Source organism: Glycine max, chromosome 5 (genome assembly GCF_000004515.6).
Source record: "Glycine max cultivar Williams 82 chromosome 5, Glycine_max_v4.0, whole genome shotgun sequence".
Lineage (NCBI taxonomy): Eukaryota > Viridiplantae > Streptophyta > Magnoliopsida > Fabales > Fabaceae > Glycine > Glycine max.
Window position 1 is genome coordinate 36,056,557 of NC_038241.2, and position 16,512 is coordinate 36,073,068.

The 16,512-nt window shown below is 28.3% G+C and overlaps 2 protein-coding genes across 2 annotated transcripts; one reads left to right on the top strand and one right to left on the bottom strand.

The window, feature by feature from the left end:
* Positions 1-3,013: 3,013 nt before the first annotated feature.
* On the bottom strand, positions 3,014-4,134 carry LOC100499869 (uncharacterized). Its single transcript, NM_001250241.2, has 2 exons — positions 3,960-4,134; positions 3,014-3,379 (listed from the first exon to the last, which is right to left on the bottom strand). The coding sequence occupies exons 1-2, from the start codon at positions 4,123-4,125 to the stop codon at positions 3,180-3,182; spliced, it is 366 nt and encodes a 121-aa protein (NP_001237170.1). The 5' UTR covers positions 4,126-4,134; the 3' UTR covers positions 3,014-3,179.
* A 7,362-nt stretch (positions 4,135-11,496) lies between these two features.
* Positions 11,497-15,047, top strand: LOC102667887 (GATA transcription factor 17). Its single transcript, XM_006580167.4, has 3 exons — positions 11,497-11,635; positions 14,396-14,593; positions 14,684-15,047. Exons 1-3 carry the CDS (start codon positions 11,593-11,595, stop codon positions 14,935-14,937), a joined length of 495 nt encoding a protein of 164 aa, XP_006580230.1. The 5' UTR covers positions 11,497-11,592; the 3' UTR covers positions 14,938-15,047.
* The last annotated feature ends 1,465 nt before the right edge of the window (positions 15,048-16,512 follow it).

The window sequence follows — 16,512 nt, forward strand, 5'->3', positions numbered from 1 at the left end:
GTGACTGGTTTTTTGTCAATGTTGGTTAGGGTTTTTTTTGCCGACATCAGTAAGGTTTTCTTTTGCTGATGATGATCGTTAATATTTTTTGGCTAACATTAGTCGAGACTAAATTTTGGTTGATGTTGACTAGATTTTTTTTGCTGACATTGGTTGAAACTATTTTTGTTGGTGTCAGCTAGGGTTTGTTGGCCAACATCGACCATGACTATTTCTTTTGGTCAACGCTGACTATAGATATTTTTTGTTGACATCAATCAGGGTTTTTCCGATCGATGTCAATTGGGGGAATATTTTGGTTGACGTTAACTAGGTTTTTTTACCGATGTCGATCGATGATGATTTACAGTCGATGTCAGCCAAAAATATCCTAATCGATGTCGGAAAAAAAAAGTCTTGTTTGACGTCGACAAAAAAACCCTAATTGATATCGGTCAAAAAACTTACCTGATGTCGATCAAAAAATAATCTTAATAGACATCGACAACAAAAACCCTAGCTGACATCAACCAAAAAATATCTTCGGCTGATGCTGGCTAGAAAAACTTTGAACGACATCAGCCAAAAAATAGTCCTGACCAATGTTAGCCAAAAAAATCCTTACTAACAATAACGAAGAAATAGTCTCAACCGACGACAACTTAAAAACATCATCAGTTGACCTTGTCCTAAATAACTCTAAACGAGATCGGAAAAAAAAAATAACTCCTACCGAAGTTGGCCAAAAAATCTAGCTATCATTGTCCCAAAAATTGTATTAGATTTAAAAATCAAAACAAATATCCAATCCATATCCAATTAATTAGATTGGATTTAAAATTTTAAAAAAATGGATTTGGATATGAAACCAAACCATTTAAATGGATTTAAAGTAGATTAGATTGCATTGAATATTGATTGATTTTATATATTTGAATTCTTTTACAAAGCCCTACCAAAGCGTTTTCCTTTAGGTCAACCCACAGGGTTAAAGGTCCAACCATTTGCAACAAAAAGGATATTGCTTAGCACATCTCATTATTTACTTTGGTGCACCCCAAGTGCATTTCCAAAGTAAATAATAAGATGTGTTTAATAATTACCCCTAAAAGCTGGCGACTCAAGCAAATTGTAATGGGGTGGTTGGAGAGTGCTGGGGCTCTACTGCCTCAAAAATGATGACTCAAGGCCATGGATTGGGCCAGAGTCATAATGCTTTTTCATTTAGGGACATAAATATTACACCCCGGCCCTATAGTCATAATGGCTTTAATTCAGTTATCATTAAAGTTAGATATACGGACTTTAATTCACAAGTTGATTGTATAAATTTGAAAAATTGTGGGTTTGAGTCTAAAAAACAGTGTTCCATTTAATTGAGAGTTTATGTGAGTTGATTTATATAACTTTTAAGTTAAATGAATTGAATTGGTGGGCTTGTTGGGTTAAATTATTAGCCCACAAAAGTTTAAAATATATATTTCATTTGAACTTAAATATAAGTAATATTAATTATATTTATACTAATTAATAAAATTATTTGATATCATTTAACTCTAATAATTATATTTAAAAAATAATTATTTTTCTAAATTATTCTTCATTAAAACTTATATAAAGAAGAATTCTTTTTTTATTGAAAATAAAATCTCAATTAATTAAATGATAATTTTTAGATGATATCATTCAAAATTTGTTTATATTTAAGTATAATTTTTTTATGTTGCTTATGATTAAGACTATAGTAGTATTTTTTGAAATATTTTTACTATTATTTTAATATAGAAAAACAAAGAAAATATAAGTAAAAAGTTTATTTTTTAAAATAAAGAAACGTATCTCATACATCATTCTCGTATATCATTTAACATGGAACAGTCAGAATTCTTTTTTCAAGTTATTTTTTTATTTATCAATTAATTTTAATTTAATATTTAAATATCTTTTGTGAATATGTAACTTTTTGTTTTTAGTTCCTATAACAATACTTTTGATGACGATCTTATTTTACACGTAAAGACTAAAGTTATAAAAAAAATTAACGGGAACCAAAAACAAAAAACTCATGCTATAGGTACTAAAAAGTTCATTGTAAAGAATATATGATAAAATTATATAATTATAAATTCTAATAGAATTTAATTAAAGTCAGTGATGTATGTAAATTTTTTAGTATTGATTATATATTGAAAGTCTAAAATATTCTGTTATTAAATTATAAATTATTACTTGAATTATTTTAATATAATTATTTTAAAGACTAATAAATTTGTAAATTTTTTTATATTGTTAATGCATAATCGTTTTCTCTTACTAGTAAGAGAAATGTCAGTTATACTCTCTTTTCAACACTTTCTTTGTGATTGGTTATTTTTTAAAAAAAAATTATTAATTTTGATGGATTTGATCTAAATCAAGAGAGATAAACATCGAATGATAAGTAAGATCCATCCAAATTGTTAATTTTTTTTAACAAATTTCAGGCAATCATAGGAGAATGTTGAAAAAAGAGTGTTAGAAAGAGTGTCACTATTATTTATCTATTAATTAATAACAAATTTTTATACATGATAAATTTTTAATTTTTATAATAATTATATATGATATTATGATTTTTTATATCAACCATATATGTCACTTAAATATATTGTTAACACAATAGGTAGTGACTTATATTTCTTAATCAAATGATCTAGAATTTGAATCCTAATTAGAAATCAACTTTATTGAAAAAAATACTCATCTTAGATGTACTCACTGTTTCAAATGAAGATGAATTATACTTCTAGTGTAAACAACTTCCTACCAATATGATAAAAAAAAAATTATATGACACTTATACTCTCTATCTAATATCTCTAAAAAATGAAATAATTATATAATCGTTAAAATATTACCAAATGATTCAATAATTATATTTAAGTTGTTTTTTAGTGTGTGAAAATGAAAGTGACCTAAGCAAGTTTGTATTATACTAAACTTATAAGTTCTGATGTAAGACCTACACACAGGAGTAGAGAGGGAGAGAGAGAGAGATCACCGACTGCCGACATTTATTCTTTATAGATAAGTGACATTTATAGAAGAGCACACATAGCTACTTTTTTTCTTAACATTATTTAAAGGAGCTAACTTCCCACTAAAGGGTGCAATTTGCATTACAATACAATATGTATGGGTAGTTAACCATATTATTAAACTCAGGCAGCGTTGATGGCAATTTTCATCCCAGACTCGCAGTGACCAACATAATTGCAGATGAAGTAGTTCTGTCCCTTGGCAAGTCTGATCTGATCCGTCCCTGACTTATACACTTTGGCTCCTCTTGGAGTCTTGCAGCTATCATATCCAGCCTTGTTCACGGCCACCACATTGTGAGTCCCAGGGCTATAATTGAAAGCTGATGCACCCCATACACCAAAATGTATCACATGCTTTCAAAAGTTAGCTATATAAAAGAATTATCAAAAATGAAACTTCTTCCATGTGTTATATACTGTATGGAAGACACTGTAACAAACTCTTCACATATTTTTAAGAGACTTGTATTAATTTTACCTAATAATAAAAATTAAGTAACACACTCTTCACTTATCTATATAATTAAGTCACTTTTATTATCAATTTATTACACTCATGTAATCAATTTAGTCACACGTGACAAACTATAAAATGTTATGTCACATCAGTATTTATCATCAATATTTATCACGTCAGTTAAAATTAATATTATTGATATACAATCTGACAAAAGGATCAGTTTAATTAGTCTAACAAAAAATACTTTAATAACCAAAATAATTTTTTTAACTTAACAAGTTAAATTAAAACAAAATATTTTTATATTAATTAGAATCAGATTTGAGGTATTATAAATTTCTTTAAAACAAAGAATTGAGGTATCAATTAGTGGGTGGTTGGGAATTGAGAAATGAAAAGAACTTAAGAGGGATTTATGAGATAGAATAATTGGAACTGACCAAGTGTGTCACCAGCCCGAAAGAGCTTTCCTTTGGGCCAGGCAACAGTGTTAAAGGTCCAACCCCCAGAATCTCCAACTGTGTAGGTGGCAGCACGAGCCATCTGAGAGTGAAGCAGCAAGAAGCAAAGTAGTAGAACCACTGCACTGCCTCTTCCCAGAGCCATCTCCTTGAGTTCAAGAAGGAGATTTGTTTTTGAGCTGAGTGCATACCAACCAATCTTTTATAATGGAGAACTCAGGGAGGGCCCACACCTTTAATGGGTGGTTGGTTTATTAATTACTAAATGCCATGCCTGTCCGAGAAATTGTCACCAAGCCACATGCGTCTGCCTATTAAGACTCATTACTTTTTATCCGTAGACTACATTTTTTTTTTTTTACTTGATATGAAATATTTAGTGGTATAAACCATGATTTCTATTTAGAATCATAAGCGTATATAGAATCATAAACAATGATTTCTTAACTTGTTTTTATATGGTTAACTTATAATATAAGCTCTCATGTGATAAATTTATTAAATAAATCAATACTTAATGAAGCTATTTATCCTAACATACAGATTTTCCATCATAAAAGAACCAGGATCATGTCACAAAGGGCAGAAACTAATGAAGTCTCCTACACGATGCGTAGTAGTTCTGGATGTACGTGTTTTCAGCCTTAATTCAAGTTGTTAAGGATTCTTCGTAACTTGTGATCGTACTTTAATATTAATAATTGATATGATATGTGTGATATAATTGATATATAATTTTATTAATGATGATAACTTTAATTTGAGATATGAACATCTCAGCATCTTAAACAATTAATTCTTAACTTTTGTTAAAAAATATCTTATTCATCTAATTTTTTTTATTAAATGTCATATTTATATCATATCTATATTTATAGAGGTTAAAGTTAAACTCCACCATACAAAGTTCCAAATGGTAAGAAAGTGGATTGACTTCATTTTGTTTTAACTTTTTATCTTTTGGCATGCCATGAAATTTTGTGTGCTGCCTAACGCATTCCCTACTAAGACGGAATACCAAACAATCTGTGCCAACCTCCCACCATGGTCATCTTACCACCCTTTTCCTTTAAAATGTTCTACCATTAATCAATGATAATTGACCACGACCAGATTATAGCTACTTGCTGTAATTTGCAGTCCATAATTTCGGCGGAATTTCATGTCACATTTACTACTCTGGGACCAAAAGACCTCAAGAAAAAATAAAGAAGAAATTAAAAGTCTCAAGTTTCTTAGGAAAACGATAAGCATAATATGGGCCATATGAGGGAGAGACGAATTTTAGGATGGTTCAATCCTGCAAAAATTCAACAACTTACAACCATTTTTAAAAAATATTATTTATATCTTTGAGTGAATTTTACCCAAACGATAGATCTAATGGAAGGTGAGAGAAGCACACACGCACGGAAGTTTAGGTGCTGATTGTATGAGCTAGGCTTACGGTTAGCTTAAAGTTTATAATTGTTTGTGATTGTTCAAAACACGATCTGTGCTTGTTTTGCAATCTCGATTTTTGTTCGTTTCATTCGAATTAGTCTAAGATTTTAGGGTAATGTATAAAAAGGATGTCAGTATATATTTTTCAAAAATTAAGAGGAGTTAATATAGGGGCAGAAAAAAGTAATTAAGAAGTGTTTGTGTAATTTCATGAAATCTCACAGATAATTAGTGTAATTTACTCAAACCTCTGTGTCAGCCTTTTTCTTTAAAAAATGAAGATAGTTCTTCCTACTGTGCTGAATTGAATTTATTATTGGGGATGTTTATGTTGGGTGTTTCATAAGATATTTTGTTTTGCATTCTATTGCCTGTGTTAATACACACATTGCTGGTTGCAGTAATTGTTTTGCTTGGATTTTTTACTTGCTTGACAGCTAGCGGCTGGAAATTCAAAGTGTCTGTATTTTATTTTATTTATAAATCAACTGTATGTTAGCAGCGGTAAGAATCACATCACAACTGTATTATATAATATTATGAATCTCACGATCTTGGATCAAGCTAATTGTAACCGTCAGATCTGAATTGATATTGTTGAAAAAAATTCAAATTTTACGTCGATTAAAAATAAATTCAAATTAAAATTTATAAATTACCTATTAAGTTAATTTTTAGAATTGAATTAGGTCTAACATTTTTAAGAGCATAAGAGATATGCTGTTAATCGGTAAATAAACAAGTGATGTCATGATTCTTGATAGAATTAGAATCTCTCCTTTAGATAATGCTTGGCCAAATTCATTCTAGAATCTCCCCTTCTCCTTTTAGTTTTAAGAAATGCAACATTAGAGAATATATAATCCTTTAAACATTTGAACCCATAAAGCGTTAGAGTTATGTACTAGCTCAGGCTTGTTTAGCCTAAAAGGCAGCATTTATGTGGATATAGTGTTTGAAGCCCATTCCTCCCTTTCGTTTGCTATCAGTTTGACACCCATAATAGGAAATGGGCTGCAACATAATGTTCAAACTCAATCCACAGCTCATAAGAATAGGTAATTGGTATATCCACTATTCTTCTCTGCTTATTCAATCTCCTTCTCTAAATAATCAGGAGAATGTATTTTTTGAGAAATAAATTGAAAAAGGGAATGAATAAGCAAAGAAAGAGAGTGGATACAGCAACTGTCTAAGAATATTGTAACACTCAACGATTTGATACATTTTGACAAAATAAATAAATAAATTGCTACATGCAATTGATATCAAATAAGATCAAATTCAATTCAAGTGACATATCTTCATGATGAAAAAAGACGGATTGATGAAATGTTATTGCCAAAATATTAATATGTGAGAAAAAAATTGACAGGTGCATAAATGTTTTAGATAAAATACTTTGTATATATTTATGACAACTTCTTGATATAATTACATTCTATCTCACTATTTTATCCTTTAAAAAAATTATAAAATTTTTTACCATATTTTTTCGGTTTTTTTTTCCAAAATATTTTTTAATTAATTTGGTTAAGGGTGGACTGGTAAAATTCCCCTTTCAAAAAGGGGGGTTTTTTTTTTTTTTTTTTTTTTTTTTTTTTTTTTTTTTTTTTTTACGAAGACCAAAGGAGAATTTTAAGAATATAAGAACTGTCTTTCAAAAATGATAGAGTCACCATCCTACCACTAACAAGATCAATCCCTAGTGTTCATTTATGAAATAAAATATGGATATTAACCTCTACATAATTTATAAATCATCATTTTAAAGTGCATCACGTGACGTGGATGCCTAAGTAATTTTAAATATAATGAAAAATGATTATAATATAATTATATATTTTTTAGAATTTTATTATCTTTATATAAACTTATGCTCATTTTTAAAATATAAATTTCTTCAAGATTTAACATTTTTATTCTATGTATGTTTATATTAATTTTATATATTGTATTATTTGTCTTGTTTATAATATTTAACATTTTATGTACTCTATAGTTGCTAATGATACTGTAGATACACGTTTAATATTTTCCGTGGGCACCCAATTGGTTGCAAACAAATATATTACTGACAAATTTATTTGTTTAAGAATTGTTTTCAATTTTTAATGACTTATGTGTAGGGTGGAGAGGATTTTTCTTTTTGTTTCCAAAACCTTTATGGAATATCACAAATTATGATTTATGATAACCAATCCATGTTCTTGAGAATTACTGTGCCCCTGTATGAAAAGACATGTATTATGAATTTGAAACCAACTATAGACACATATCAATACTTCGGACATATTTGTTCATTTTAAATATGGACACGATATTAAAAATTATATTAATATGTCTTTTTTTTTTAATTCAAAATGAATATATACTAATTAAGAATATATCATGTATGTATTTTTCTCACAAATTATTTTTATTATTACATCAAGGAATTTGTTTAGTTAGTTGAACATGTATTTGAATTATTGTATTTTTTTTTTTACTTGAGTTCCATGTCGATACATAAAAAAAAGTATACCCTAAAAACCATTGTATCTCTCCAAAAGTTATGTATGTAAAATTAAGACACTTCATGTTGGTGTAAATAAGTGGTAATGACTCCACAGCAATAAAGAAATATTTAAGGAAAAATCATTGACTACCAACTCTATAGAGATTAATTGGTTGCAGTAAGGTTTATGTGCAACTCCCCTTAGGATACTTTTTGATGAATGGATGTAGAGTTTTGCAGAGATTCATCTTCGCAATCAAAATCCAGGTGGTTCGGTTAATAAAAATAGGATTTGGTTATTGTCTCCAAATTGGGTAAAAAAAGATCAACAAATAGTGTCTTCAAATTGGAGTAATTAGTAGAAATTTTAATTTCTTGAGTAATTAGGATTCTCTCATTTTTCATTACTTCCAATTAGAGTGATTAAACGTATAATCCAGGTTGAAGAACTAAATTTGAGGTTGAAAGAATGAAATCAAAACCAAAGTTACAGGTTGCAACATGATGACAGAGTGGGGCAGAGAGAGAGAAAATATTTGCTACGAGCAGCGAGGATGGAAAAGAAAGAGAAAATATTTTTTTAATAAGTAATAAAATACTATAATATTCCTATTTAAAATACACTCATATTAAAAAAAGTATGAATGCATAAGCAAATCCATATATATATATATATATATATATATATATATATATATATATATATATATATATATATATATATATAACAAATTATAACTTTCTTTAGTCTTTAAGAGTTAATAATTAATTTTTAAACTTATTTAGAATTAATTTTTTATACTCTTAACTTATTATTAATTTTATTTACTAGATATTAATTTATTAGATTTTGGGTATTGACAATTAAATATGAGTATGACTTATAACATTTATATTTAAAGGTGTTTTTGAAATAAATTTAAATTTATAGCTAGTAGTATGAATTAAAAATAATTAATTTAAATCCATTTTATTGATTTTGATGATTTATCCTATCTTTATTATATCTAGGACTGGAGCCTGGAGGTAGAATATTATTTTTTCATGGCCCCTCCAAAGCCTTTTATTTTTCCTTATTATATACCTGTTTTTAAACCTCCTATGATAAAAATGCTATTTGAAGGTACAATTTTTTTATCGTTTAATTTCTAATACAATATGACTTTTATATATATATATATATATATATATATATATAGAAACTAAAACTCAATCAAGCTTTTTCCTCTTTTGCTAAATCTATGAAAAGAAAAAATGTTGCAATTTTTTTTGTACATACCACACGTCATTCATGCATATGAGCTTAATCAATTAAACCCCATACTAAATAATAAAAAACAACTCAATCTACTGATCGAGATACTACTTCAGTCTTCAGTAATGTGAAGATAAGATCTTAATTATTAAATTAACGTCTAGAGACAAATAATTAAATACATACGAATTGAAAAGAAGAACAAGTCATCATTATTCTGGTTGACCGTTAATACAACTTTTTATTTTTTTTGGAGATAAAAAATTTAGCACGAGAATATGGATTGAAAACTATTTTAGTTTTTCGTAGGCTAAATATCATTTTTGGTTTTTTATATTTAGTAATTTTTATTTTGGTTTATTAAGTTTTAAAAGTTTTTATTTTAATATTTTATATTTTAAAAAAGTTTTAAATGTTTCATTTTTTAAAAAAATATTAGTTTTTCGTTAACTTTAAAATTTTAAAATAATTGTGATTAAATTTTTTTAGTATGTGTTATTAATACAATATTGATAGTAGTCCTCACATCCCCACAACATAGAATCCCCTTAACCAATTGTCCAGCCTCAGTGAGCTTGGTCTAGTATATTTTTGAATAACTATTAATTTTTTTAGTATTTCATAAGATATAATTTATAATTTTCTATTATTAAATATTTAATTTTAAGATTTATTAGCATTTAATAATTACTAAATTAAATACTAATAAATTAATACTTATGTAGTAATAATAATTAAATATTAATACATATACATTTATATATAATATTAAAATTAATAATAATTTAATATTAAATCTTAAATAAGTTTTCGTGGAGATTTAATTCAGTTAGTTGAACATGATATGTGAGTTAATAATAATTAAATATTAATACATATACATTTATATATAATATTAAAATTAATAATAATTTAATATTAAATCTTAAATAAATTTTCGTACAAAGAAGATTTAATTCAGTTGGTTGAACATGATATGTGAGTTAAGATGCTTTCTAGTATTTGTCTTCGATTCTTGTGATAAAAAAACAAAGATTTTTTTATCTCTATAAATTAGGGTGCTTTTTAATTTTAGTCATTTTAAGAAAAGTAGTCCATTAAAGATTTTTTTTTTGTTTTATTCTTTGATATCAAAATAATAATGTTAATTATGACATAATAGTGACATTGACAATTCATTGAGTTGCTATGTTAACACATATGTAATGTTTTTTTAAACTTCGTTCTAAAATCTTTCATCAACTAGTCAAACACCATTAGCCATTTTGAATAAATAATAATATAAAGTTACAATTTACCAAAAAATAATATGTGATTATCCTATTAGACTTTATCAATAATATGTGAATAGATAATATATGATATAATAAGTCAATGAGTTACAAATATTCTTGTTACTTTATCAATTAATGTAATTGCTTGACAATAGGAACTATAAGCAAAAATTTTAAATCTTTAAAGGACTAAAACTAAAAAAAATTTAAAGAATTAAAATTAAGAACACCTTATTTTTATAGGAAACAAATTAATTATATCCTATGAAATAATACAAATGGAATCCTATTAAATACTAATAATTACTAAATTTATAATATTAATATTAAATAATAATGCATATAAATTGATAAATATATGCAAATACTTGAACACACATATATGCATATCTATTCATTTAACACTAAAAGAATATAACTCATTGAGAATTGTGCATAAGTTGATATACAAAAATTTATTCTTACAGATAAATTCTTTTTTTATTCATTTAACAAGTTATACGTTTAATATACATTTATTAAATTCAATCAATATATTATATTTAATGCATATAAAAATTAATAATATTAATATAATTTATTATATCAATTTATAACATATAACATTTAATAATATTATTAAAATTTAGTATATTATATTTAATATATATATATATATATATATATATATATATATATATAATAATAATGTTAAATGTTTTTAGAGCTGTAATCCTCTGCCACCTTTCTTTCTCTTCTTTATATTACAATATTTTTTTAATCTACCATTAAAGTTCGTGTGTATTGTCAAAGGTAACGGCTTCATCGTTTTGGACTTATATGATGATGCAGATAAGAATTTACAGGGCATGTAAGCAACTTGTCGCTCTCTCTTCATGCGAATTTAAATTTCAGTTAGCACAGTTCAATTGCATAAGAACAAAACAATAGAAGAGAGGAGAGAAAAATAGAAAGAAGTATCACCTAAACATAAAAGAAAGACAGAAAGGAAGAGTAAAGAATGTATGTAATTTGACTTGAAGTTTTGTTCTCTTCGTTCCATTTAACAATTTTTTTACTTGTTCTTTTAGTTTCAAGGATTTTGTGGAGTTGCTTTTCTGATAACTAAAATTCTATTTGTAAGACAAAAGGAAATTCGCGGATATGGCGAAAAGGAATGGTCCATGCTTCCACTGCGGCATTAAGTGTAAGTCCTCTCCTTGTTCTTAGAATATTTGTTCTGTTCATTTCTTTTGTTAAATATTTTGAAGATTCAGATCAAACATAACTCAACTAGTTCAAACTCGTTAGTTTTGTTTTTTTAATCCATGATCCAACCAGATCCGTGGTACATAATTAAATTTCTTCTTATTATTATTAAATTAAGAAATACAAATTAAAGCACTAAAGATGCCTCTACCTTACACAATTTTATAGAGTCAAAATCTCACACGAAATTAAAGTAGCAATTTCAATAATTACATCCTTATTTATAATTAAGATACCCATATATATACTTTGACTAAAATCTACTATTCACATTATAATATATATATATTTAACTATAAGTTATTTTCTAATTATAAAGCATTATAAATAAATTATTTTATTTAGTTAAAATTTAGTTAATTAATGTACTATAGTGTCAAACTGTTGTGATATTGTGATCCGTTTTGCACTCCATATATATGTGATGTAAAACTCTAGGCAAAAAAACAAAATTCTAAATAATTCTCATTTTTATAAATAACAAATAATAATTTTAAATATTTAAACCCAATTAATTCAATGTAAATTAGTTTTTTATTGGATTGATTTGATTTGAATTTGATAATAAAATTATAGAAACCTGAGCCAATTAATAGTAGAATTTTGGTCTGATTGGGGAAAGAGTTTAGTCAAACTCAGCCAATAAATGCCCCTTAATAACTTAAAATAAAGTTATTATAGCTCTCGAAGAAAGCCTATGATCTGCCCATGCTAAATCTAACAACGCGATCATGTTAATTAAATGTATGATTTGAAACCTTATGATTTCACTTTCCTTTTTTTTACTAAACCAATCCCTATACAGATCTTCCATAACTTAATTAACATGATTGCCATTCAGCGGATTAGGGCAAACCCATGTTCCCTCGTTCAAATTTGTCTCCCCTCCACCTTAGGCAGTCGCCAATAGTGAGACTTCCTTCATCTTCTGTTGCGCACGACTACGTATCACATGACCATATAGATTGTAACATTTGCAAATTAATTGAGTGCAATCCTTCATATTCAACATTAAACCATCTGTTATGAAACCATAAATATCCCACTATTAGATGGCTCAAATCCATTTCCATACTCACCATGGCAAACCTCCCTCTAACTGTGTCAATGATGATTTATGTCCCCTTACACTGACCGACCAATAGCCAATGCTAACAAACACTCATCATAATATTTCTTGCCTAAACAGGGACACACTATCTAGACTTGGGTGTTATATATTGATGTACATCTTGGATGCTATGAAGTCGGACATCCATGACCAATGAGATAGTGATCGATTATAATAAATCATTCAAGGATCATTACCATAACATTTTCTCTATCCTCAGCTAAATAAAAGTTGACCATAAAAAAAACATCAAGCCTAATGTCAACTACATCTACACCAAATTGTCTTCAGACGATCACACATTGTAAGAAAGTTAATACTTTTCCCTAGGTGTTTGACAATCACAACATCCTTCTATGGCAACCATAGTTCCTACTACTATCATCATCAATGTAGAACTTTGTTTCCATGGCTATCACCATCTTCTAGCTCAACTAAAGAGTTTTTCCTAATCAAATTTGTATGCTCCTGTCATGATAGAGGATTTTGTGATCCTAATAGCTTCTCCAAAAAAATAATAATCTTGGAATGAATACTCTTACCTCTGCCAAGGGCTTCGAAGGTGAAGGAATATATGTTGAGAACCACTATTATTCATGAGTAAGGGAAAAAGTAACACTCTGCCTCTATAATTTTCGAAAAATAAAAATAATAAAAAAGATAATAAAAGTTAAATAATAGTGGATAGTTTTCCAGATGTAAGTGGAGTGTGCCTTGATTGAAGTGAATAGTTATATGGATAAAAAAGATAATTACAGGAGTAAAAGGAAAAAACAAATGCGTAAACCAAAATACTTTGTTTCCTTCATTTTATATATATATATATATATATATTAAGAGAGAATTCCTCTCTTATTTGTATAAAAAATATTAATTTTATATATTATATTATATATCCTATGTGTTTTCTACCTTCTATGTTTGCTAGTGAGTAGTGTGTAAACACACGTTTAATGAATTTCTGTAGGTACCCAAAGAAACATATAATCGAAATTTTTTATCTATTATTTAAGAATTATTTTGAATTTTTAATTGATTTATGGGTAGGGTACGTGTGCAGTTTTTGGTTTCCCAAACCTTCTAGAACATGACGTGTTGTGATTTGTAATTAGTGATGTAAAACATGGCGCATTTATCTAATTACCTATATATGAATAAATAGACACATGTTTTTAGAATTATTGCGCGGCCCTATGAAAAAGCATACGTTATTAATTAACTTGAAATAAATAGACATATATTATTGCAAACAAGTTTGTTCGTTTAAATATATGGACATAACATGTATTATAATTCAAAATAATTAGGTAACCTTAAGAATCACGTACATGTGTTTATTTTGTTTCTTTCATTTGAATCAACATACAAAGTGCAATTAGAAATAGTTGTGTCTCTACAGAAAGTTATGTATGATAAATTAAGACGCTTCAAAACTATCATGTCTCTATAAACTACAACTATAGGCGCTTGTAGCCCTTAAGAATGAACAAACAAAATAAACATTCCTATTTTATATAAATTATTTTGTTCAAAACATCTTCTCTAATGTTTGAGCCCGTCACCAACATATATATATGGTTTCATCAGCTTCTCCACATTGGCGTAGTGGACCAGAAGACAAGTCAGTGTTGTGCAACGCATGTGGACTAAGATACACCAAATGGGGAAGCATTGGCCTTCAGAACTATTTTCCCAACCATTTTAAACCTGAGTATCTTGATAACCTTAAAAATCTAGAGGGTAGAAACAATGTTCTCCAAGGTTCAAGCTATGCTACAGATTCAAGTAATGCTACTAGTAAATATATTAAGTTAACTTCTATGAATATTTTGTTGTGTGAATGCTTCTTATATATAAATTAGTATTTTTTGTTAGGTGGAAAAATCCATGTTATGTGGAATCCTTATGTTCCATCAAGGAAACGTTCACGCGTAGTACGGATGACAACATCAATCCAAAGGTTTCATGAACAACTTCTCATGATGTGGAAAAATGAAGAGAACTCAAATGATCAGTCATCCCAAGAATCAGAAGAGGTCTTATTGATTGATAACGTCAATAACTTCATACCTTGTAACGAAATAGGGCTTGGATGCATTCTTCTTAAACCAGAAGATGCTTCTGCATAGAAGGATTCATTTATGTATACCCTTCATGAATATGTTTGAGAATCTTTAAGTTTCTCTAAACGTGACCTTGCTTTTGAATATTGAACTTTTTGAATTAAACTTTTGTATGAACCTTTCTCAAGACTTAAATTATGTCTCTGCACTAGGTGTTTGTGTTTCATGAGATGATTAGAAGTCATGTATGATTTGATAAGTACTATAGACCAATATGAAATCGGCATACTTTGGAATAATGATTGTCTTATGTCAACTTGAACTGAAGGATGTGAGTTAGGGCCTGTTTGATCATATTCTCAACTTTTAGTTTTAAAAACTGTTTTATTAAAAATTCCACACCATTATAAGAAACTGGTTTCAATGTTTGAAAACTGTTTCTAAAACAAGCATATTAAAAACCCAAAGACAAAAAAAGATTACAAATGTTTTCCTTTTCTGTATTATATATTTTTGCAATGCAAATATATCTGTATGACAAAAATATTGCAATTCAAAATTAGGAATTTAAGCGTAAGAGAAGTTGAAGGTTCCCTTGCAGATGGGAAGCACTGGAAATTTCTTCCGGACAGTGCTGCACTGCATACGGATCTGTTTCTATTTTTTTTAACATTTTTTATTTTTTTTATCATCGTAAGAAAAATATATATATATTAACTAGGGTACAAGGGTACCCAACCTTATTACAGAAAAAGTCCAACCCTGCAAGCATAACATTACACCGTAGAATTGTAATATACATTACTATATTAATTACATATCATTAGCAACCCATTCCATTTCTCCCCTCTTTTTTGCTCAAAATTCCCACGTCAACTCAAAACATCAACCTTCAATTTTGTTTTCCATCTTACCAGCCAGTAAAAGAAGTATCTTTCAAAATATCCAATAGATCTTAGACTTTCTCTTAACCAATGGCGGGACTGCCCACGTTAGCATGTCCCCCGCCAGTGCCAATGACGGGTCTCTCTCCTCCCTCCCTGTCCCGCCAGCACCAATGGCGGTATGCCTTCTTCTCTCCTAGTCAGCCTTGTCCCGTCAGTAATAATGACGACACCCACGTAAATAACAGACCCCCTTTACAATTTGTTTTAAAACAGACCTTATTTAGTAAATTGTTTTTAAAACAAGCCCCTTAAAGGAAATTTGCCGATCTTTTGATACCTTTCCCTTGCATATACTGTACTACAACCTGCCACCACCACCAGGGCTGGAGCTTAGTATTAGCTTGCTCTCAAAGTGGAAGTGGAGAACTCTCAATGATAAGGAGTTTCTGTGGTATCCTTTACTGTGTTATAAATACGGCAAAGCAGATGTTATGTCGTTATCTAGAAGAAGCTGGCCAAATGCATCACAATGGTGGAGGGACATTCAGGATACGAGTTACAGGTTTGAAGGTGTATATGGATGGTTCGAGGATCTTGTTCAGAGGAAGGTTGGGAGTGGTAATCAAACCGCTTTTTGGAGCCACAAATGACTTGATAATCTGTGTCTTAAGGATATGCACCCTAGATTGTTTCAAGTTGCTACAAATAAAGAAGCGACTATTGCAGATATGCTTGCTGATACCAATTCCAGAAA

Coding starts and splice junctions, on each gene's coding strand:
- LOC100499869 (NM_001250241.2), bottom strand. CDS start 4,125: ATGGCTCTGGGAAGAGGCAGTGCAGTGGTTCTACTACTTTGCTTCTTG. Junction 3,380..3,959: donor TCGGGCTGGTGACACACTTG/GTCAGTTCCAAT, acceptor GGGGTGCATCAG/CTTTCAATTATAGCCCTGGG.
- LOC102667887 (XM_006580167.4), top strand. CDS start 11,593: ATGGCGAAAAGGAATGGTCCATGCTTCCACTGCGGCATTAAGT. Junction 11,636..14,395: donor CTTCCACTGCGGCATTAAGT/GTAAGTCCTCTC, acceptor TGGTTTCATCAG/CTTCTCCACATTGGCGTAGT. Junction 14,594..14,683: donor AAGCTATGCTACAGATTCAA/GTAATGCTACTA, acceptor ATTTTTTGTTAG/GTGGAAAAATCCATGTTATG.